The 25,364-nt window shown below is 37.3% G+C and overlaps 2 protein-coding genes across 2 annotated transcripts in view; one reads left to right on the top strand and one right to left on the bottom strand.

The window, feature by feature from the left end:
- Positions 1-10,981, bottom strand: part of GPR146 (G protein-coupled receptor 146) — a 52,727-nt gene extending 41,746 nt beyond the window's left edge. The window contains exons 1-2 of the mRNA XM_085301372.1: positions 10,376-10,981; positions 10,070-10,293 (exon numbers count right to left, since the gene is read on the bottom strand). The gene's annotated coding sequence lies outside the window, so the exon portion shown is untranslated. The remainder of the gene's footprint in view (positions 1-10,069; positions 10,294-10,375) is intronic.
- The window catches only part of CHLSN (cholesin), a 131,032-nt gene that overhangs the window by 84,920 nt on the left and 20,748 nt on the right, over positions 1-25,364 (top strand). The window contains exon 3 of the mRNA XM_085301414.1: positions 18,878-19,053. Coding sequence (XP_085157540.1) covers positions 18,878-19,053 — 176 coding nt within the window. The remainder of the gene's footprint in view (positions 1-18,877; positions 19,054-25,364) is intronic.

Below are 25,364 nucleotides of genomic sequence, written 5' to 3' on the forward strand. Positions count from 1 at the left end.
TTAATTACTGTGACCACATCTCCTCAGACATTTGCATTTGTATACTAGAAAGCAGAGGAGGGTTTCTTGCTCAGTTTTAGTCTGAAGTGCAGGAAGCTAACAAGCATCTTGCCACTAGAGATACAAATTAACTTGGTTAGAAAACCTTGACAGCTCCAGTTGTAGTCTATTTCCTTAGCTATTTGTTTCTGGACATATTTCATAGTTTTTCATGGTCAGGAAGTCAGTGTATATGCTATGCAGTTAAACACTGTGATTCAAAGAATAGTAGCTATAGCAGCCAGAGAACAACATCTAAAGGGAGAAAATAATTGGAACAAACAGCTCACCTAAGAGGACTAAGAACAGAGAGGTTTTATACTAATGCTTTATGTATTCTGAAAATGGGATTTTCATACACTAAAAAAAAATCTGTAAACCATTATATTAGTTATCTGCTGATGATTTTTGAATTCGCTTGCTTGCATCTGCAAGAAAAGTATTTTTTTTGAAAATGTTGCTATAGGGAAGGTATTTGATCCGCGTTGTTATGATCTTACTGCAAATGCTCACCCACTATGTAAAAAGCAAATGGTTCTCTTATGTTCCTGATAGATTGATTGTTGCCTGATATGTTTTGAATAATAAAAATGTGAAGTATACAATATTGTCAGTTTTGAGTTAAATCACAGGTCATGTTGCAAATCATACATTTAAAAATGCTGCCTGATTTTTAACTTGCTTTCTGATTTGCAAACTTTGAGAAAACGTAGCCTTCTTCCAGCTGATGTTCTCAGATTCTCTACTTGATCTTAGRTATCCACTTATGAAAAATGAAGATGGTCCATTCTGTATTCGAAGGTGTTTACCTGTCCTGTGCTTTGGTTTGTAGAGATGCCACTTTTACTCTTGACTCTCTCTCTAAATGTAGAGGAAGAGCAGCTGTTCCAGTCATATTAGGCATATGGTGAAGGGCTGTATGTCTACCACTTTTCTCATGTGTTTACCTTTGCCTTTGATTCTCTTTCTTCCATTGCACTCTCCCTTTGTGATATTTCATATGGTTCCACACATCCCTCTATATATATATATATATTTTTTCCTCCTTATATTACTTCATATTCCCCTGGGGCCCCCTTCCTACCCTACTGTGTCCATGTGTGCTCTTATCAGATACTACTGAACTTTGTACTTTCAGCTCTCATTCTGTTCCCTCCTACGTATAAACATTACTTCTTCTGACTTCCCTGAGTTTCTGCTTCCTTTTTACTGAAACATTTCCTACTCCCTGCTGCCTCTTTTGTCTAACTTTTCTTACTCTCTGACTGAAGTCACTGGAAATTGTGTAACTGGTTTTGGCAACATAATCAGGCTCTTGATGATTGACAAGCCACCATGTTTAATGTGGACAGCCTGATTTCAGGCACTCTGAAGCARAAGTTGCAATTTCTGCCTTTGCTAAAGCAATCTGTCATACTGAAATTAGAGAGTGATGATCAGAAGCTCCAAACTGTAMGATGCATGGTACTCCTGAAAAGCACCAAGTGCTAGAAGATCTGTGATAGTATGAGAGTTGGCAAGCTGAAAGCCATCATCTCTCTGTACTTAAGAGGTAGGATTACCTAAATTACTCTTGCTTGTGTTAAGGAACAGTGTCTGAAGCCAGAGAGGCTTGCTGAAAACGTGATTCCACAAGCTGCAGAGCCACTTGCTTCCACCTCTGTATTACCTCTTTTTGCTGGCAGAAACATTCACAATGAATTGAATCAGGGAACGATTTGTTTTTAAAGTAGGCTTTTGGGGGGATAGAGAGGTAATTTTAGCCCAGATGTGTTTACAAGACTGCACAAACAGTTGTGCCAGCCCAAGGAAGAGGTGGGAGAAAATGGAAACTGTGTCTTTTGGCAGCAGTACTGATTTATGCTGGTTTAAATTGTTCATCAGACTATTACCGGAGATTCTTTTATTCACAAATAAAGCTTTATTTAGAGACTGAACAGAATGATTTGTGTTATCTTTTTTTCTGTTAGCAAAATATACTACATCTAATTTTGAAGCATATTATTTGTACTGCTGCAGTCACTGGGTGACTCTATTTCCTCCGGTAAGTTAATCATTTCTATTATATATAATGTGGATGTTTTAGTGTAAGGTGGGAAGGGAAGAAATCAGAGCTCTGTAGAATGATATTAAGCTTTTAGGCATATAGACAGCTAAAACAGACTCACAGCTGCTTAACATATGCCCTCTGCCTGAACTCATTTTTATCACTTGATATCTGACTTCTCTCAACATGTAAAAAGTTGATGTGATTGATACTTAGTTATACAATATTTGTCAGAATGAGCTGAATCATTATGGTATGGATTCAAGAATATAAAAAATTAAAGCTGAAAGAACAAAGAACCCTGTCTTTTTTGCAATTTTAAAGCTTACTTAAAGCAATTGTTTGTTTGCTGGAGTTGGTGGTTGCTGGTTTTCTAAGCAGCAGTTGCTGGGTGATTTAGAGTACATTTCTGCTCTTTTGTTTGGATTTCATTTGCAAAATCATTTAGAGTTATAAAACTGTCAACTTAAGAACATTCTATATGCTTTGCAAGTGAGGGCCCCTGTGTAACGTATGTGGKGTTCTCTCCGTTTTGCGTTCCATGTGAATTCTCCAAAATATCACCGTTCTTCTTTGAGCCTGTCATTAGAGTATGACTATTCCTGTAAGTCRCATGGCCTTCTTTAAAGAAGGGAAGAATCTTCAAAGTAATCAAGAAATTGTGTCTTAGATTAGTCATTAGATAAAAGGTGGTAGACGATCTATTAACCACAGTGTCTCACTCTTACCAAACCTACCCTGTCAGTCTAGTAGTAGAAGGCTCTGCTGTTGCTTGAACACTTGAAATTTAGCAGGAGTGACTGTAACTAGAATTGAATCATACTTCTCAACATGAAAAAGAAAGGACTAGAACTGGTAGTTACATTAATTACAAGAGTTGAAACAGAATATGGCACCTGTGAAAATGCTCAGATCGCTAAAATAACAAAAAGCTTAGTAGCTGAAAAATATTATGTAGACTGTATTACCTATTACTTGGATTTTTGTTTGCTATGTTCCCCTTCTGCGGATTTCCCTTAGTGACTAAGCTTAGCTTTATATTGTATGAAATTTCTGAGAGCTGTGAATCTGCATGCAGTTCATTGCTAGTGCATTTCCTGTAGGTTTTGCATGCAGAAAACTTGGAGTATTTTCTTGTTGATTTTATATATTTATTTTAGGTTCTCTTTTCCTATTGTTCAACTTTATAAGGTGCTGCAGATTTATGATATCAAGTACTTCTTCAGATTATGTAAATATACTGATAAATATAAATATACTGATGTCACAAAGCTTAGAAGCAGACAGGAGTTGTATCACGTCTGGGGCCAGAACAGCGTCCTGCCTGGCACTTCAAGGTTCTTGGGGTTTTGTTCCTCTAACTGAGCAGCATTCCCACCTTTCCTGTCTCTGTTGCATAGTTTTTTCCCAGCACAGCTGGGTTTTCGTCTTTGTTGCAGTATTTCCTGAATTGTGGGCTCCCTGCAAGGGAGGGGAAATGCAAAAAGCGCTTCATGGGCTACAAGAAGCTATGACTGCCAGGTTCATCTGCCACATTGGACCATGCTTATCGCAACTTAAGTAGGACAGATGCATTAACAGTAAATTTTACATGCAAAAAAGTATACAAAACATAATAATTTAGGGAATACTTTTCAGGTTGGAAACTTTAGGAACTATATTTTTTATTTTATATTTTAAAAATACATTTTCTCCTTTTGTTTTATATATATATATATATATATATATATATATACACACACACACACACATTTCTGTAACCTACTGTTGAGCTGAACATATGCCTGAGAGTCAGGAATTCTTAAGCTCAGAAGTTCCACTATTGGTTTAGATACATGTTACTTTGGGCAAGTTGTAAAGTTTGACTAAAACTGCCAACATGAACCATACTTCCTGTCACAAAATTTTTTAGGAGTCCTCAATGAATCAAATTGTCTTTTATTTTTCAGTTGTATTCCAAGCATAATCATAGCAAGATCTGGCTGGATAGGTAGAAAAAAAATATTATAAACATTTTCAAAGAGAGGGAAAGTATGAATCATGCTGTTGTTTGTAACTTGACAGGTTGGAAATTATCATGAATTTGCACCTCTTACTGTTACTGTATGCCTGGTTGCTCACATACCTTGGAAAAGAAATTGACCTGGAATTTTTGAAGTGAATTAATAGAAATTTTTTAAGAGTCAACAACAGATTTTATGAAACTACTACATAAATATGAGGAGTTCATTCAGAGAATCTGGAAGAATCCCATGTAGACATAAAATGCTTTTGTCTCTGCYATCTTGAAAGAAAACTGTATGTTGACTTCCCTGACTTCTCTCACTTCTTCACTGTTCCCTTTTCTCCTTGTCTCTACATTTCAGTAAACTTGCTGTCCATATCACTGTGCAGAGTTCATCTCTTCAGTTCCACCTTGGAAACTTCCAGTTTGATTTTAGCTCCCAGTATCCCAAGTGAAAGTACACATCTTTAAAGATGGTTAAATAAAAAGAAAAAATGAAAGAACTTCTTTGTCTCACTGGAGACATTTGAGGATTGTCATTGTATTTAATGTGCTTTGGGGGAGATCTTGACTTTTAATCTAATTTTCAATAGGGAAGTATGATTTTGCTTTCTCGTTTTGTGTTCATATGACTAGAATGTCTCTTGCTGAGGTAGAATGTTACATTTTAATTTTTAGTTTGAAATTTCTGTCTTAAAGTATGTTGTATTGTCTGCAAGTAAAATGAAATGTGAAGATTTTCTATTTCCATTCAAAAGAGAGCTTTGACATCTTGATTTTTTCCAGATTGATCAGAATTTTTAAAAATTCTTAAAGATCAGAATTTCCTTTGAGGTGGAGGTTCCATTTGCTCTTAATTTCTGTCTTCCTTTGCTATCCTGCTCTTCCAGCAAGCAAAAACTACCTCTCTTTCAAAGCTATTTGCAGTCTATTCCCACTCTAGCCATTATCCCATGTGYTATGGAGATGTTGACTTTTCTCCTCCACTAACAATTCAAACATTTACCTTTGACTGTCTGCATTTTCTAATGACCATCATCAGCGCTCTTTACCACGCAGCCCCATGTACACTGAAAGTCCTTGTAACCCTCCACTARGCCACTCTAGTGTCCTTTTCCAAATCCTTGCTTAAAACTCCTTCCTCTTGATGCCTGCAAAATTATGTGATAGCAAAACAGGTGTTGATACAATTAATCCTCGTATTAGTGGGTTGGTCTCTGCTTTCTTGCATTCCACATGTTATTCTGTTTGTAATTATCTGCTATATTTTATATTTAATTTTAAAATTATTTGGGCAACAACCATCTTCTGTTGTTATATATTTCTTTTATCATCAGAAAGCATTCATTCATGTCTCCTGCATACTTTCATAGTAAAAATAATAGGTAATTACAAAATGGCAGGTACTTTGGTATGCACATATTGTATTCAAACAGTAAAATGTTTCCTTTTCTTTCAGGAGCTCAATTGAATAATAACCAAAATGGCATACAAATGAAAAGGAAAAAAATGTGATTTGCCTCCTCAACAAAGATGTAAATTTTAGTCTTGCTAGCTGCCTTCCTTACCCTCCCCCCCCCCAAAAAAAAAAGAAAGAAAAAATAGAAACTAACCACCACCACCTTTTGTGTTGCATTACAATGATACTCTTCAGTTTGGTCTACTGAAATACAGGTTTTATGGAGTATTTTTAGTAAACAGTTGACAAGTTTTAATTTAGGGTCTTAAATGATAATTGTTTTTCAATTTTCTGCTCTGCCTCACAGATGCATAATGAGGGCACACCTGATGCTATAAAAAACAGATGTCATTTTAGTGTTCCAGGACTGCATGATAAATTTGGAAATCCTACAAATTAGTATCACAGATACATATTTATCAGGGAGCTTAGAAGAACAGAAAACATGTAAAGCACTGCTAATTAAAAAAGATCTGGGAACAGATTGCCATTTAATTTCTGAGCCTTTCAAAGTACTGAAAATATGGGTATGATTTTTGTAAGAAACTTCCAGGAGACGTTTTCAAACTAGCAGGTAACATACTCAAATTCTTGCTTCCTAGGAGTCATTTTTAATGTGAAAAAACTACTTAGACTTTGATTGGATGAGCAACAAACAGACCTAGAGGAAAGCTTAAACATGTGATTTGTACAAACTCTTAGAATTATTATTCCATTCCATTTCTCCCTAAGACAAAACTTCTTGAAAAAAATATTCAGCATGAACTGAACTGCACATTAGATACAAATGGAGCTTTATAGTCCTTGCTCCTTTGAACACATTCAAATTCTGCACACAGGCATTCAAGGGTCTCTTGCAACTCGTAGAAATTATGTAGATTAATATATATCATTTACAGGAAGTAATTTTCACAGTCTGAGTTGCCTATGTCTAGTTACCACTGGATATAAAGTCAAATGCAAGTATCTATACTTTCCACCTTATTCATTCCTTACTTTGTCTTAAAATGCCTCTCTCTTCGTAACCAACCCTGCTAAAGAAGTGATTGCTGACCACTCGCTTTTCCTGGATGTTTGATTTTGGGTCTTATCCATCACAAACTGAAAGTCGTATGTGCCTGCCTACATGTGCATGGTGCAGTCATATGCGTGTATGTATGTATGAAATACTGGAATATTTACATAGTATTGTAAAAAACCTTAGTATATCAAACTCTGCTGATTCTACTTTTATCAAATGATGAAATATGTCATTATATATTCCACTGAACACTGGAGCTGAAGCTAATGACAACAGGCTGGTAAAGAGGTGGGACTTTTTTTTTTCTTTTTTCTTTTTTTCTTTTTAAGAGTTCTTCATGCTTTTTTATAACAAAGAATTTTTTCTTCTTAAGTCAAAAATATTTCCATTTGAATCATAAGGAAAATTGGCTTTCCTAGGGACTAATTTAATTAATTTAATTATTAGTCCTCTGCTTCACTAGCCTTTCCCACAGATAGGGGAAAAACTGTACCTTCTCTAGCTCTATGTTTACCTACATTCCATTTTTCAATCGGAATAGATATGTTACAGAGAAATGGCCACTCAGTTTCAGAATGAGCAAATTAAATATACTCAGCTGAATGAATGTAATACTGCCAACATGAACCAGTGGTATAAACGAGGAGGGTGATACCTAGAAGTTTTACAGTATTTGAGAAGTATTAGAGCATGTTTGTTTGCAAAGGATGAAAATAGTCTTTCTCCATTAGTGCAGACACCAATGTTAAATTTCACCTAAGACTGGCTGTCCAGGTGCTTTGGAGACCCTAATGGCACTTCAGTTGTTGTCAGTATCAACTATTGAATTTCAGCCTTTTTGGAACAGTTCAAATTGTATAGTAGAGTTCCATATTTTCTCCTTCATAAAACTTTAGATAGATGAGATTAAAGCAAAGCGTTGATGTCCTTCTACCTTTAAAAATGCTTCATCTAGTTTGCCAATTGCTACGAAACCTCACCTCTRTTTTTAAAAAGCTTTTTTACCAAGACAAATTGCTAGGACAATCAATATGAATTGTTAAAGTCTTAGCTACAGTGAAGTGTGATTTGTTGTTGAGGACAAGGTACTTCTGATGATATGAGAATGTCAAGGCTAGTAGAAATGTGAGAAAAGAGATTCCCATTGGTTATACTCTGTATCTAATGCAACAAAGCAAACTGAGACCTTCCTGAGATCTTCCAGATCTCCCTGCTCTAAACTAAGAGYCTGAAGAACTGGGTCGCTGGTCCATGAATCTGCTTTAATGCCGTTGGTAACTTGAACATGTCTTGCCTTTTGGTATGACTTCTGGAATATCTGTATTTGGTCAAAACTCTTCTTAATAAGAAAATACATGATAATTTTTTTTGTTATTTGTTTATAAGGAACATGTTCTGTTAATAGTAAACGCTATGGAAACTCATTCCACTTAGCTTCTGAAAAGTGCATCACTGTCAACAAAAATACACTCAACTCTGCTTTGGAGTTATTTATGTTTTCCACTGAGAGAATAACAAGGAGGAATATCATTTGAACTTGAGAAAGTCAGTACAAGTGATATGCATTGCCTATGTCCCACTTAAGCATTCTTTTTTTTTGAAATTTTAAATAAAGACTTGAGTTCTCTATGTAAGGATGAATTTTGCCTTAAGAACAGTGAAAAATAATTTGTTGATTGATTTGGAAGACATTGCCATGATTCCCTAACCATGCAAGTGTTGTCATTTCTGCAAAGGACCTATGTTGGGAGTGGACAAAACATGGAACATATTTTGAAAACTGTGGGAAGTGAGGTGAGTCTTGGATGTGTGGATATGCCCCAAGAGTTATACTGGGCCATTTTCTATTATGAATCACAACCTTAATTACATTTTTAGCTGTTATTTTGTTACTGTCTTGTAGGAGGAGTTTTAAACTGGGCTGATAACATCAGAGTAAAAACTTACTAGTATTTAGAAATTGCTTCAGCTATTTTCATAGTTTAATCAGAACTGTACATGCTTTAAAAATGCTTAAGCACACATTTATGTAAAAATAACAGTCCCTTACTTTAAGCTGTGAAGGTGTTATCCAGGTCACCTTTGAGTGTCTTTTGCATTTCCACGTAACGAGAAAATAATAAAATAACCCTCAAAAGCTGTATTTTCCACAGAAGGAGCAACATTTGCATCTGCACAAACGTTTTTGCACTTGTTCTAGTAAAATAAGATCTCATAATTATGTAAGTAAAACAGTATTTCTTTAAGTGGATCCTTACATACAAATGATGGTTCTTATTTTGAAAGGTAATAAGGCTCAAGGATATTCTGTCTGGTGGTACAGACATGGAGGTGGTATTTGGAAGTCTCTTCTTCCTACCACCACAGTTATTCAGACTGTGTTTGTACCTTCAAAGTTTGGGATAATGAGGCTCAGCTACTGTGCCAGCTCGCATGAAGYGTCCCGTTGGGATCCAGAGAGGAGGTGGAGGCATCCGGTGCCTCCCCCAGCTCTCTTTCTGGCAGTGGGCATGCGCGGTGCTGTCAGCATCTGACGATGACCAGCACAGAAGGGTGAAGCAAGGTGGCTCTTGCCCAGCAGGTACCTATTTATCATCTGTCCCAGTGTATTCCTGCCATTACAGGGAAAGAGATGTTTGCRTCCTCATTTTTGCCTACCTTGCGAAAGGCAGGATTTGATGCCACTCATAATGTCTCACTGACATCTAGATAAATCATTTTATTTAAAGTTAGTTGAAAACTTGTGAAGGGTTTTTTTTCTTTTTTGATTTCCAATTGTCAMCATGTATCTTTACTGTTTTTATGGTGTATCTGTTCAAAGAAACATGCATTAGGATAATGACAGAACATGCAAGTACTGAGTAAAACTAAGTTGGTCATTCTTAAACAATGTGCCAGAAATCCTCCTTGGCTGTAGTAACGAGTAACGGAAAAGTTTTTTTCAGCAAGATAATGAGATTTGTAAGTGTTGAGAATGAATGAGCCCATGTGCATACAAGTTGMTATAATTTATGGTATAAATCAGCACACAGAACACAGTGCAAGTATGTAGTGTATGTGGCTGCTATGGTGATTAAAACATACAAATAAAACAGATAAATATGCACCATACTAGAAATTCATTACTGGCAGTCTTTCAGATCGCAGGCAGTTTCAGCTTGCGGTGTCAGTGGTGTTTCATAATCCCACAGAGCAGAAGGGACCTCCTGGAGCAGGGAACACAAAGTCTTTCTGGAATGGGTGGAGTTACGTAACGGCCTGATTCTACCTTGTCAATAAGCAGACACAAAAATGATAAACAAAAGGCCTTTCCAGATATTTTATAGTTCCCTGAAGATTAGTGGCCTGACGGAATTTGAAAATGGCATAAGCTCAACGTTAACGTGCCTAAGAGCTAACAAGGAGGGACACGAGGTGATCTGTGGGAACTTAGTRGGACAGTGTAGCTCTGATTTCCGACCTGGACACAGGGAATCATTGAAAACAGATCGTACTCACCTAGGTCTTGGCTTTGGTCATACGCTTCCTAGTATTTCAGCTGCTTTAAGATGTGGGTAGTACTGGTCTTAGTCTTTGGCTTGCAGTCGCTCCAGCAGCTGCAGGAATCTCCCCAGCCGGGGGGGACAGTCCATCCTGAAAGCGGGCTTTCGCTCAGCACCGTCCCGCCTGCTCTTCCCTCTCTCACCTTTCAACATTCTTCTGCTGTCAGATTCATCCCCCTCCTGAAAGGCAGAACGATGCACTTGTCTGATGAAGCTTTTGCGGGCTGGATTCAAATTAAAAGCAACTCGTTCATTTTCTTACCACTGTCAAGAGAGTGAAGGGAGCAAGGAGACTTAAAACGCTTGCTTCCTTTAAATCCCCGTCAAGATCTGCCGAGTGCTGAAAGCAAAGTAGCTCGTCATGGTGATCTTCGGAGTTTAACTTTCAGGGGGAGGGAGAAAGTGGAAAGCAAACTGAATGCTGTAGAGGAGATTTCTCTCTTCCCCCACTGGGCCCCTTGCCGACTGTTTTTATTGATTTCAATCACTGGAGGCTAGCTAGCTCGCCGAAGAAACACTGTGTAATGTGTTCTTTCCTGGCTTTCATTAAAGAAACTCAATGCAGTGCGGTCACGCTGCCGAGCGCGCCTGGCAACCTGCCTACACGCTGTGGTACCGCTTTCATTGGAGGAGAGCGAGCGCCCGGCTTCTCRCTCCAGCAAGGATTTCAAAACAGCTTATGCTCCGCTTCCACCTTTTCTGAGCCCAAAGCCATTTTAAACTTAGGGCGAAATTATCAGCGCTCGTAAAAGGGATGACTTTGCCGGTGACGAGGAGAGGGCTGAGCGCTGTGACAGGCTGCTACTCATTTTGTTAGCTTTGCGTGCGGCTTTTGGGGAGGGGCTGGGGGGCTGCGTGCGACTCGCAGAGCTGTGGATACAAACGACTTCTAAGGGGTGTTTTCTCTGTTTGTGATTCCTGCCTTCTCCTGATTGCTTAACATGCCTTAATTAAGGGTAAGAGAGTAAGTGAAATACTTGTACAACTATGTAAAAATTCCTGGCAGTGTGGTAGTTGCAAATGAAGCAAAACTACATTCCCCAAGACTGCGTTGGTGATGTTGTCTTAAATATTCCTGTAGTATTCAAGACTGTGATACTGCTAGGAAAAAAAAAAGAAAAAGAAATATGATATTAATTTGTGCTTTAGGAATTAATCTGTTAAAATATGTATTTTATAGGAACAAATAATCTGCAGAGTGGAATTCAACAAGCTAGTTTCTGTAAATCACACTCTGTGCATCTGAAATGCTTCAGCTTGATTTAGTGAATCGTTCAATGTCTTCTTCAACAGTTCTTCCTGACAACCCTTTCTGTTCTCTTCACAACTAGATGCAACCATATGAAATGTGTAAAGATCACATAGTTTTTTACATTAAGCCAGTTTCAAGCTGTGTTCATTCTAAATGATAGCTGCAAATTTAGGATGCTACCTGATCACTTGTACGTAGGAGATATTTTAGTGATGTGTGTAAGGGTGTAGGGTTTATTTTCTTTTCACATTTATACAGCTCCTCAAAGAATCCTTTCCTGGATCAAAAAGATACAAAAGCTTGTTCTTATTTAAAGCTGGCTTCCTGCAGAMCTTGTTTGAAATTTTTCTGCCTGGGTCGTATCTTCAGAAACGTTTCCAAATCAACATAATGTGAATTTACTTCCAATATTTCAGTTGGCAGGAGTTGAGATTATAAAACCAGGTTAGTGTTTATGAAAAATTTTAATTATTTCTTTATATAATATATAATTTTATAAAATTCCTCTATATAATTCTACAGACATGATATAAGGAAGCACGTTGCTACAAATGTTACTTTTGATTCAAAGTTTGCTTTCTGCATGGTAATGAAATTTTATATGCCCTCTCTGGTCATACTTCTTCTGTTCATAAGGTGCTAAGTAACAGAAAATAGTTATTTAAATTCAGTATGATTGTGAGTTATTTCATGTGAATACTATAGCTGTAGTCATAGCATAGTTCTTTCTTGTTCATAGTTCTCAAACCTCAAACAGTAAATCATTTGTCAATCTTTCTTTTATGAGCCTTGCATCTAAGGATTTGCCAGGCTTTCTTCTTTGCAGTTTTTGAACTGTATTTATAGATTTTTTTTTTTTAATCTGGCAGATGGCCAGTTATTTATCTGGGTTCGTACATATTGTGCAAGAAAGAAACTGAACATTTTGTATGCTAAAATAATGGAGCAAAAGGCTACTTGTAAGCAAAATTCATTGTGTGGCTGGTTGGTAGCTTCTAGTCAGTTCTTGGACAGTGAACAAAGCCCCTTTTGATATTGCCCTATATTAAAAATAATGGAATAACATGAGCTTAATGAAGAAACAAGGCAATACAATACTCCTACTATGAAAAACGTGGTCATCCATTTCCTCATCTTCTCTTTGGAGTTCAAAAATTTGAAGCCTTCTTTATACATTTGTCACTCTTAATCATGTTAAAATTTAYTCTGAATTTCTGATGTTGCTTGCTTTGCCTTTCTACAGACTTCTCTTATTGTGCTGGTAGAAAATGATAGAAGTCCACTGACTATTGAAGGAGCTTCATTCACTGGTGCCAATGGTAAATTCAGTTCCCTCCCTTTTCCCCAGTGTTTTGCAGTTCTTTTCCTATTGCTTTCATGGAGTGTCCTGTTCCATCACTTCCCTATTCCAGCAGATTCTTTACATTTAGTTCTATTTATCGGCGCAGCTTACAGTTAGGGTCACGCAGAGTTTGTCACATTGCTCGCAGAGCTGCGACACGGCGTTGGTTGCAGCAGTACGAACAGTGCTGTGGGCTCCRGCAGAGCAAACGAGCGTGTCGTGGTTTTGTCTGTCTGCGCTCRCTGCCCTAGGTCAGGAAGCAGGGCTGAACCACTGAAGAGGCAGAAGTTCAGACCTACATAGACGAACCCTGAGGGCAAATTCATGATAAGTGAAAATTAGGTTCTTCGTGGCTGTTTTTAGAGTTTCTGACTCCATTCAACCTTTTTGTGTGCTGGCAAAAAACAACTGATGGTGCACGTGTAGGATTCTTTAAAACAGTGATAAGCAAGAGGAAGGAACAGAAGGCTTTAGAAAATATATTAAATTCYGCTCAGGTATGAGGCAGTTAACTATAAAACTGTAAACAAATTCAACATTTACTTATTAGTCTACGGAAATGCAACAAAATTAATTTGCCTTTAATACCATGTTTGTACTAGTTCCACAGCTATCAGTTCATAGTACACTGTCAATTTGAGCTCAGGTGTAGATTCAACCTCTAAAAAGAACTGTATTTGTTTGTTTTTGCCACTCTTGCTGYGTAAGAAAGGGTCTGATGTCTTCAGAAAATCCTGCCTGGGGTAAAACTTCCGGCCTCTTCCAGGCTGCCTTGCAGTTACGGTTGTTTCTTTTCTGTTCTGAATTGTTTAGCAGGTCTGCTCTATGCTGTTAAATGCTTTACTCGCTTCTCTTTGAGATGGCTGCCTTTTTGTGATGGGCAAACTCACTCCTAGCCACTACTTATAAAATGTTTTAAATCTGGGCAGTATTTCCAGAGTACAAGTAATAATGGAAAACTTTAACTGGTATGTGAAACTGCCACAGCTGAAGCTATCAGCTATTTTGAATCAGATGTCTCAGACTATTTATGTGGTATTACTATGTTTGCACAAATTTAAAGACTGGCACTGATGAAAAGCACCTTATGGGCTGTCACAGTCCTTTGCATGCAGATTGACATAGCATAKCATGAACTTTGGGAGTGCCCTCGAGGATAGGATGTCTGAGCTCACATCTCCTTATCCTTACAAAAATGACGTAGGTTTTTAATGAGCATATATGTTAAAGATTTGGGGTCTSTCTCTCACTCAAAATGTGGCATCCAGTGGCAGTATCTCTCTTAGCACTTTTTCCGGCCTTCTGGAAAGTTTCCAAGTGGAAGATTCCCACCTCCTTAATCATGGAAAAAAAAGCCCTAGCTCTCTCCTCTGAATGTCATTCATTCAAGTGTGCTGACCTAGCCTGACCTTGTTTAGATTGAGATCTAATGAGCTCGCAACCCAAGGTGGCATGGTAGCACTCAGCAGGCTTTGCAAATAAGCAAATGTTGCATTTTTTTTGTATGCATGTGTTTTAAATTTATCACATCAATAAACAAGTGTATCACACACTCAAGTATGGACTTTAAAATGCTGTAGTTAAGAATGAATTGTAGCACTACAAATTGCAATGTCACTTTATATGTACTGAACGGGGCAACATGGAATATTTATGATCGTACAACAATGAAGTCCTAATTGTTTTCAAATTTAAATACAGATGAGATAATACTAAAATGCGTAACTCTGAATGGCTCACGAATTTTGGGCACATCTGTCAGAAAAACAATCATATTAATGGTACAGGGACAGTAAGATTAAAAAAGTAATCCTATTGATTTAAGAAAGGAGAGATGCATCGGTAGTGTATCATAACGGAGACCAAGTTAAAATAAATACAGCTAGGCGTTAGATTACATTGAAAGATTTGGGTTTGTTTTCTTTGGAGTCCCAGATTTGGGGAGGGGGAAGGGTTGAGAGGAGAGCAGAGTTGGGAGTTTCTTGTTTTTCTTTTTTTATTTTAAGTTATTGATAAAACTACTATGAGCTTCAGTGGAGAATATACCCCAAAATATACGTATTTTGTGAAGGACATAAACCTTGAGGCCTTCAAATTGAAAAACAGTTAAGGACAGACTAGTACATACCACTAGACTAATAAAGTTGACAGGTATGGATAAAAGTGGAGTTGTAAGTAGAAAAAATCATGTGAGTTATAAAATTCCAGGCATTTTCACAGCAAACATGTGGAGAGTTCCAAACAGAAGTCTAATGAATCATATTTTTGTTGGACTGAATTATGGTATGCACTATCCGAAGGGTACCTTAAGCTATAAATCCCGACTCCCTTCGCCCTGGAAGAGCTCCAGCCCCGAAGGGGGAACAATGCCCTTGTTTGAGACGGCCACAGTGCAGAAATTGTTATGCTGGCAACAAATGTTGTTAGGGCTTGGTATTTATGTTGGGACCTACTTATAGGGAGGCAGCAACTTGTTTTGTTTTTAATGGAGCAGTCGGAGAGAGGGATAAAAAGCTTTTTGATAATGCRAGGAATGTAGGGGGGAAGGGGAGGCACGGAGCTACGCGGTTACTGTACGGCTGAAGCAGCAGAGGCCTCTTTATCAGGACGGCTCTAATGATGTGCCACAGTCACTTTATTTGAAAGCTTCATGGCTCACAGAAAAGTAAACAAATTCATTACATTATTTTTAAAAGAAGATTAAGTGTAGTGTGCCGTCTGTTGGACAGCTGCTGCGGTAATCTTCTACAAACACTTTATAAATGACCACCCTCAGTGTTTTCCTGGGTTTTGTGCGGCTGGATTGTTATTTTACTAAGTACCAACGTGGCTTTTCAAAAGAAAATGTTGTATTCTGCAAAATAATTACATACCTACGTTCACCCTAAATATTATTTCTTCTCAGCATGAGTTATAAAATGTCTTCTATACAAATGCAACACACTGCTTTTTTTGGGTCTGTGTGTGCACATSAAGACTGGCTTTCCTGTAAAAACAAATAAGTATTATAAACAACAAAAAAAATCTATGTTGTACTTCTCTCATTTATTCTAATCTCTGTTTTCATGCCCTTTTTTGGTCTTTGAAAATAGAAAGTTGAAAAGGTAAGTCAGGAGAAAATTAGATGGTACATGAATTGRTGCTTAACAAATGTTTCGTCCTCAGCAGGTGTTTTGGGGAAATAAGTTTATGGTCAGGTGTTTGTTTAACTGTTTTTTGTTTGCATGTCAGCAATGTTAATGATATTTAGCACCATGGCGGGGTTTTCATTTTAGAGTACTTGACAAACACTAATTGATGTAATATAAAGGATTTGGCACGTTTTATAAAGTGATTTTAACCAACAGCATCATAAAGTGATTGATCTTTTTGTGCAATTCAAGTTTCAGTTATGGGTTCCCATAACAGGTGAAGAGGCAGTAGAGGGAGTGTGAAGAGCATTACTTTTGCCTTCRGTTTGCCCTCCTTGGGGTTCTGCATGCTCTGGTGGAGATAATTTCACTCCACCTTGCAAGTATGATGCTTTTGTTCCTCTGAGATTTAGATACTCATTTGACTTTAGGGTGGCTTATTTGAACAAGCTGATGCTGTCAAATAGCTTCTGAAAGTGCCTAGGGACATTAAGGGCCTGTTAAGTTCTTTGCCTGTTGCTTTCCCCCTGGACAGTAAGTAGGTGTTCAAACCCGATCATCTAACAATACTTTCTTCCAGAGCTGCTCTGAGCAGAATCCACTCCATGACTGTAATTCTTGTTCTTGGAAACATTCCTAGAGTTTAGACTTCTTGATCTTTCCCAAGCTGGGGATGTGAGACACTAATACAACCCATAGGTATTGAGGCTAATGCTGAATCCTCCAAGCTTTCTTACTTGTCTCCATGTACTCCACCTTCTTGGGCTTATAGTTGAAATGTTTGAGGAACACACAGGTTTGAAAGAAATATCAGAAAAGTATACTTTACTTATTCTGAGCAGAAGAATTACAGATCTAGACATCTCTGGCATCACAGATCTGGCATGCAATCACCCCTTTTTCTGTCCTTGTCGTACAGGAATCTTCTGGGCCTCCATTCTACTTTACAGTCTATTTGTGTGCAGATAAAGTTGACATTTCCTGAACCTTTCTATATCAGTGCCATTTTTTCCTGCTGTTGCTGGTTTTTAATACCTAATGACCTCACCTCCTAAAATTAGTTTAWCCTCATAGGAAACTGTCTTGCTCTAGTTGTGTTAACAAATCCAGTACAACTGTTCCTGAGGAAGTGGATTAATGGATGGAGTCCTAGCAAATTATTTCTGTGTGATCAGCATTTTGATCCTATTTCATGTTTCTGTGTGGCATTATGTTTCCACAGTATCACACAGCGCCTCCACCTCTTACTAAAAGTCATGAGCAGGAGATTTAAACTGTGTCTTGAGAGAAAATGCTAAATATGGTCAGATACAAAATGGAAGCCAGACAACCTATTCCAATCTAAGTCCATAACTTAGAAATGTCTCAATATTTGCAATTTTAAGTTGGCTACAAACGATAATAGAGATATATGATAGCACAGCAAATAGGATCAAAAACCCCTAGATCTCATCATAGAAGCTGGTACTTAAAGGATTTTTGTTACAGTTTCTCTTCTTAACTTGGAAGAGGAGATGACATGTAAATGATCTTCAGTATGCATACCTTTAGCCTCCATAATATTGCAGTGCCTGAACCATGGAAGCAGCTAAGAAGTAACAGTTCCTTAAACCATAACGAAGGTGTCAAAGATTTATTCAGGACTGTGTGAGGTCTATAACTCTCAGATAAGCTAGGAATTAGCTCGGACTATTCAATCTTGGACTTGAAAAAATCCGAAAGTAAGGCCAAAACAGTCCAAGATGCCTGTTTTCAGAATGTCATACTTTTCATTGCTCAGTTGTTATTGGGAGGCTGCCCATAAAGGCAGTTTCACAGTGTCCAAATTCTTACTGCTCTCTGGAGGTACATAGGGATCTGGATACCCAAACGCTATTTTGCCGACAGTTTTTGAAGGTTCACATCAGAAACTCATCAAAGTAGTCAGGGTTCTGTAGAGGGTAAATTTCTCAGGAATATGTGATAAAACCGGTACTTGTTCTTCTACAGTGTGAATGGGAAGGGGAGAGAAGCACAGTCATAGCTTGTTTTAGACTACAGAGTATTCATACAGGAAAATAAAATGTATTAGAACGTAGAAATCTGGTGGTGGGGGTGAGTAAACAGCCATGTAGCATTACGCTAGCTGGAGCKTCGTATGCTTCCAGTTGATACTTAGCTGTTGATGCTTAACAATTCAGTGGGACCGTTGCCTGGAAAAGTCATAGATCAACAACTCATGATGTTCTGAGAATCACTGAAGTAAGTCCCATCTTGTTATGGAACAAGTTTGTGTTTGTATACTGAGTGATCTCACACTGGGTTCTCAACATAACTATAATGCTTTTCATCTGTATGTTAAATAAATATTTTCATTTTGGATATGCTTATGAATTCATGTTTTCAGTATGGATTACTCACTGTTCAGTCTCTAAACTGAAGAAATACCAACCTTTGTGAGTTGTATATGTACATGCAATATACCCGATGTTGCTAAAAGATGATCTAGAGCATTTGGATGAAGATGGTAGTTGTCACATCATCTCTGGCATGATGGAAATTTCTACGATAAAGGTGAAGCACCTTTGTGGAAGATARCATTTCTCAGTCCAGGGCAGTCTGAGGTTACAGAACAAACGGTCCCAGAAACTATGGATCATACAAAAACTCCACTTCTCCCACTTCAGCATGTCTATGTTAAAATAAAAAATCCACTCTCTCCCTCCACTACTAAACAGCCTCTGCTGCTCACATTTCACCCTCCGGTATAAGAGAACAAACAACAAATTTTAGGTATGATGTTTAATGTAAGCTGGAAGGTGTTCAGATGACTGTATTGCTGAAAACAGTATAATCATCAATAGAGGGCAAAACACTGTTTCTGCAGATTTCTGCAATTGCAATATTTACAATTTTGTGAATTCAGCAGAGCAGAAAGTTGAAGAATAGTGTACAGCTTGAAGCTTCCAGTTTGTAATATTTAGTGTGCTCTTCAATTGCATTTCTTCATATTAGTTTGCATTCCTATAGGAATATAAACTTTTTCTTTAAATACTTCAGGCAACAAATGAAGAGGAAGATCTTACCTCAGAGGAAAGACGGAAACTGGAAAGAAAATTAAAAAAAGAGCGAAAGAAAGAAGAAAAAAAGCTGATGAGAGAAGCTGGGATCTCTACTAAAAAAGAAGAGCCCAAAAAGCTGTCAGGATCTGAGCTTGCTCTGGCCTATTTAACTAGGTAAGAATACTAAAACCACTAGATGGTCCATATAGAAGTAAGCTGTAAACGATGTCTGAAATCTAGAACAAGCTGAACGAAGTAATGAGACATTAAAGGAACTTCCTACAATTAAGCACTAAGTTAATGTTTCATCTCAGTTGACACCCTTCTATACAGTTGTTCATCGCATTTTAGTTATATCACAGTAGCAACTGAAGGATGTTAAGTATAGTACAAACATTTTATAAAAAGACAGCTCCTGTCCTAAAGATGTTATAGTTGATACATAAACACCACTGGGTTACAAAGATCAAAGACATATTGCAGAAAGGATTGCACTGGGAAAAATAGTTTTGTTTATCTAGTGCACTGTTTTAGGCAAAGGAGTTTCACTTATCTCATTATGTAAGCAAATTTCATTAAATGGTTAAGAATTAATGGTGTCTTAATTTAATGCAAATCTCTGATATCTGGATATTTGTAAATTAAGATGGGATTATGCCACTATTTTAGTTAACAATAATGCCTGGTCTTTGCATACCAAAGTGTATAGCAAGTACAGCAACTGATTTTGAATTGGAAGTAATTGCTTAATCTAGTTAGCCTGCTTTCTTAGAATACTTAAAATTCCACCATAAAGCAAAGTCTATGGTCAAAATAAAAAGAATTAAAGTAAGGCATTCATAGTATAGAACAGATAGTAAAAAGTCATATATAAACAGGAAGATAGTGTTTATTTTTTTTCCAAACTGCAAAATATTCTGTCTATAAGAACTCCAGAACGCTGTCATGTTACAGATAGTAGGTTACCACTTGGAGTAATTCCAGTGCTGCATCTCTGTCCATGCTTAAAACTGAAGTATTCAGTCTGTCTGAATTGTTATTTACAACTTTCAGTGGGGAGAGAGGAAATTAATTGCATTCCAGGCAGAGGGACATGTGCATTTTTGTTACATAACCTTCAGCATGCAATGATAGCAAAATGACAATAATATTTTTGATCTGGAAAACAGCTGGAGTAGTTCACCACTGTTTTGAACTGCAAAGAGACTGACAGTGGTGAATTATCATCTGTGCGAACTGTGCTCTGGTATGTGTGTTAGTAAGTGGTGCATATAGAGACAATGGTTTTCAGGTTTGGAAAGCAAAGGAATAAGCTGTGGGGTTTTGGTTAAAATCMACTATTATCTTTATGGATTTTAGCCATGTTAGATGGGAGAATATGAAACGTACTGTATTTGAACTAATTTCACTCCAGAGTTTCACATAAATCTTTCGAAATTATTTTGAAACGACACACCTGCCACATAACTCGGTCATGTCATACGTGGACTGCAGTGGCTGTGTGTATGGCAATAGGTTTTCAGGGATTATTTCATCAACAGCTCATTTGAATTTCATAAACTTAACAAGGATAGTCATAAGATGGTGAACTGCTAAGCAAGCATAACCACAGACAGTGTTATAGCCACAAATGTTATTTGACCATCTTCGACCATTGTAAATGACTGAGAAATAGYGTAATCTTTTTATACCTCAGAAGATTTTTTAACGCAGCAAGACTGGAAAAAAAGAACAACATTTGGATTTAAAGTCATCAGAGAGATTATATGTTAGCTGGGGAAAGGAAACTAAAATCCCAACTTTTGAAGTCCATTGTAAAAATCCAAGCAACTTCAGTAGATCAAGGATTTCAGTTTATGTGTTTTTGTAGTGCTACAGGTGTGAATAACACGTGAGAGGGTAAGGTAATCTTAGAGGTGCAACAGCTTAAAATAATTGGAAGTAAACAAAATGGTGTGGTTGATTTATATTTTGCCCCACCTACAATAAAAATCTTTACATTAAATAAGGGTTGCTAAGTGAAGTGGAACCTTAATTCCCTGATTACATGTGAATCTCCTGTAGGACAGGTGGAACTTGAAGTACTTTATGATAATTAAAACTGTCATTTTTATTTATTAAGAGACTATTCACAGCATTAGAATACAACCGTATGAGGCTTTAACTTTGGAGAGAAAATCCTTAAATTTGTTCTAATGAAATGTCTTTTGATAAGTTTCAGAAAATGTTAGAAAGCATTCGGTGGAAGATTTTAGTTGCACATCTAGGTTTTTGAGATGCACAGGAAAATAGGTAGCTAAGTAGGCAATACATATTTTAAGAGGTGGAATTATCTTTTCTGATGTGCGGCATGAATTAAAGAGAAATTGCTCAGCAGAGAAGTAAATTTCTCTTTTAAGCAGAATATCATGAGGAAGTAGAAGAATTCTAATTGGAGGAAATAAACAGAAGATAGTTAATGGTGGTTTTTGCTTTGTGGGGGATGTTGTACTTAGAAAGCCTTGCTTCTGGAATACCTTTGTATGTTCTGTTAAAAAAGTAAAATGGAAGTAGCAGGCAGCCCACAGGCAGCAATTCTTTCTTTGCAGAGGCAATACATGACTTTCACAAAGACATGCCTCATCCTTTTAGCTGCGATGAATTAATGAAGAGAGCATTTATGAGCGGGAGTAAGGCATGCAGAATGCAGGGGAGGGCTGGACTGCTAATTGGATACTTTACTTCCCGATGCCTTTGATAAAAACTATGCAGCAATTAGAGTTAGGTTCAGGCTAATGCTTAGCATGGAAGAGCAACACAAGTCATGCTGCTGTCCATGACAGAAATACTGCTGTGTGCTCCCTGGGCCAGGCACTGCCAGGGGCCTTCATAAMTTTGTGTATGCTAGGCACAGTGTGCTATAAACCCACCAGTTCTTCCAGTTCTCCAGATTTGTTACTAGTGAAAGACAGAATCTAAAAACAAGCTAGCAAATAGCCCCAAATGCTTTACCAGCCTCCCGAGTTCAAATTATCATTTCATTGGAGGAACATCCTAACAATTGAGATTTTTCTTTTCTTTTTTTTTTTTTTTTGGGGGGGGGGGGGAGAGGGTGAATGCATGCATGCAGTGGCCGTATGTCAAACTCTATATGTCAAAGAAGATGGTATCAACTAGAAAACTGCTGATCCAGGTTAGACTTTAGGGGTGCTGGGGGGTTTGCCCTATGAGCTGGATGACATYGATAGCCCATACCTACCTCATCAGAATGAGACCAGGAGGGACGCACACAAGTTTGCACGTGCAGATGTTTTGGCACTCTTCCTCTCATGGCTTATGTTTCTTTCTCTCTCACCTTGCATTGGCCTGTGAGAAGAGGTAAGGAAAAAAAAAAAAAGAAAGAAAGAAAAAAGGTCTTTGCTTCACCAATTTTTCCTCTCATCTTTCTCCACAATGAGATGAGCTCTGGCAGTTTCCCAGCACAATTCTGTCTCACTTAGAAATCCACAGCATGCCTATGGAAATAGAAAAAGGAAAGTATACCAACACCTCATTCTCTAGCTTTTAGGAGAAAGCAGAGAGAAAGATCTGAAGATACAGGAGATTAATAATAGGGAGCTAAAGCAAAAAAGTGAGCAGAAGGGTTATAAAACTATGAGAAGGAGGAAAAAAAGGTGGAGTGAGGAAGAAAAACTGAGTTATACTGAACAGAAGAGAAAAAATGTATAGAATTACTGCAGAGGAATAGGGAAAAGCAAGAGTGAAGAAGTGGTTAAACAAATTGCATAAACCTTTTCCTTTTGATGATGATATGCCTCTTTCGTGGTGATACGTAACAGTTCAGGTTTAAAGCTGAGATGAGAAATTTTCTCATTTCCTTGCTTCTTTCAAAATATAGAATACAAATTTACACTTCTCTGGGCATTGGGTGCCTTCAAGTGAAAAGATGTTGCAATTCATAGGAATGCTAATTAGACTTAATTATAACCTAACTAACCTTCTATGGTGCTAAAATTTTGGCAGAATACATTTGTCTTGGCAAGTTACTTGCTCTTAGAAATATTTCTATTCTTATAGCTTGKCTTAGAACATTCATGGCTATATGGATCTACACATATGGTTTTCTCCATCACCCGTCGAAGTAATAGACAGAGATCTGCACAAATGTTACTAAAAGTATGTGGAAGGCCAAGACTGATATCATCTGAAGCAGAAGAAATAGATAATATCCCTCTCTGGATATTGCTGTGAAATACCTAAGCCTTGTTAAAGTTTCAAAAATAAACTTCTGGAGTACATTCTCTTTTCTCTGTAATGATCTATATTATACTAGTAATATGTATTACCGGAATGTTTCCCCGTATTTCCTACTGAGTGGGGAAATAGTCCAGTTCTGTTAATAGAATGTCTTTTTCATTGAGTGCTGCAACTAAATCATAATACTGCTGAAAAGAGTATTGAATTTAGAGTCCCTGTTTATTTGCTGTGTTTGCAGAATGAAAAAAAAWTCCAGCCTGTGGCCAGACTGTATTTCCCCATGCTATTTTAAAGCTGAGAAGTAACTCTTCCTTTCAGAGAACATATAAATATCAGGGACATTATCTCTAAACTTTTATATCTAATAYGTATAAAGTATATAAAGTTGGTATTTGTGCCAAAGTTCCTGCTGGAGCAGAGGCCAGCTAGGGAAGGGCATAAATAAGTAGCTTATCGTTAGCTCAGTGATAGTATCTAGGAAGTTCCTGATTTTGGAAGCCACCAGTAAACCAAACTGGAGGCCGATGCTGGACACTAAAGGGGCAGCTGTATTTGAGAATCGTGAGCAAACAGCTGAGAGGAGAAAATGACCCTTCAGGAAATCACAGAGGTATGCAGGACACCGCATTTGGGACCTGGGCAAATAAACTCAAACTCATTAATTTTGAAAAACAGTTTCTAAATTTAAAGTAAATGGAGTGGACTTGTTGAGTGGGCAGATTTAGTGTGTGCCTTGTTGGTCCATAACATTTCAAAGCTGTTTTTCTTCTCACAGTTTAAGTGTTTCTTTTAGTCTGAATCAGTGATGATTTTTGAAGTCTGATTCCAAACTTGTTTAGGAGAGCAGTGTAAGCGGTTTCACCCAAACCAGCCTTAAGCTCTGTTAGTTTCAAACTTGGCACTGCTGTTGATGTTTCACCATCAGTGGCTTAGGCTTTTAGACACTAAGAGTAACAGATTCACTAGAAATCTAAACATACGTAGATTTTTTTTTTTCTCCCTCCACAGTTTGACTACTTGGATTTGACAGCAGTTAACATTTAGTGTCCTTTCTCCTCTCCCCGCCCTCCTGAAAAGACAGCAGTGTTATATAGGGAAGACATTGGCAGATCCTGGGAGGGAGGCATAAATGATGTGTTTTTGAGGCCCTCCCGCTGGGGATGCATAAGATCAGTTATTTGTAAGTAAGATCACTTCATGTTTGGAAGCAGATCTGAAGAAAAATATTTTGCTCTGATTTTTTTTTCATGTTACCCTGAGGTTATATCACATTTAAGCAGATTTAAATTCTGATTCTTAATTTACAGTATAATTTATATGGGATATTGGTACAAATTAGAATGCTATGACCATTCAAAAAAAAGGCAAATCTATTTCTACTATGTTTTAATATTCTGTCTAATTAAAATTTGATATGAATATATGGTATATTCTAAAGTAAATTTAAATATCTTTCTAACCATTTGTTGTTATTTTAGCTCAGCTAGCACCTATGATCTCAATACAGGAAATGCAAGGTTTTGTATGATCTGTATTATGCTGGAAGCCAGACTTTCACAATAGTCTCTTCTGATATTAAAAACAATAAAATGGGTATCATGAAAATGAAGTGCAAAATCAAATTGACATTCAGAGTCTAATGCAAATATTATTGAATGTTCCAGAAAGATTTTTCTGCTACTAGTCTTGAGAAGAAAACTATTTGAAAAGTATTGAAATTCCAGAATCTCTTTTCCTAAACTATCAGAAAAAATAAGAACCACATACTCATGTAATTAGTATAGTTTAAATCATCTGAATGATTCAGTAGCATCAATGCCTATGTATCATTCTATACACTCCCTAAATGTTAAGCTGCTCTAAACAGTACAGGTCGTCATCAGAATTTCCACAAAGCTTTAGCAAATTGTTAAAAGTATCTCTGTGCCCAGATTTTTTTCTCACTTAATTGTGACTTTGCCATTGTCCCCAGAATGCAATTACTAGCATATATTATATTTCTAAGAAGGACTTTCATGAGCTGATGCAGACTGTAGCACAAAAACTAGGAAAGTCTCATTACAAACTCTTTCTACACAATAAAGACCAAGACCAATGAATGAGTTTCTTTTATGATAGGGAGATACAGCATTTGCAAAAGCTCATCACTTCTCTTGAATTTCACAGATTAGTGGAGAACTGATCAAATTATGAATCTCAATTAACCAACAGCAAAAATACTATGTGAACTTAAGAAAAGCTATTGTAAT

The sequence above is a fragment of the Rhea americana genome, unplaced genomic scaffold, assembly GCF_003343005.1.
Source record: "Rhea americana isolate MKP2758 unplaced genomic scaffold, rheAme1 scaffold_10, whole genome shotgun sequence".
NCBI lineage: Eukaryota > Metazoa > Chordata > Aves > Rheiformes > Rheidae > Rhea > Rhea americana.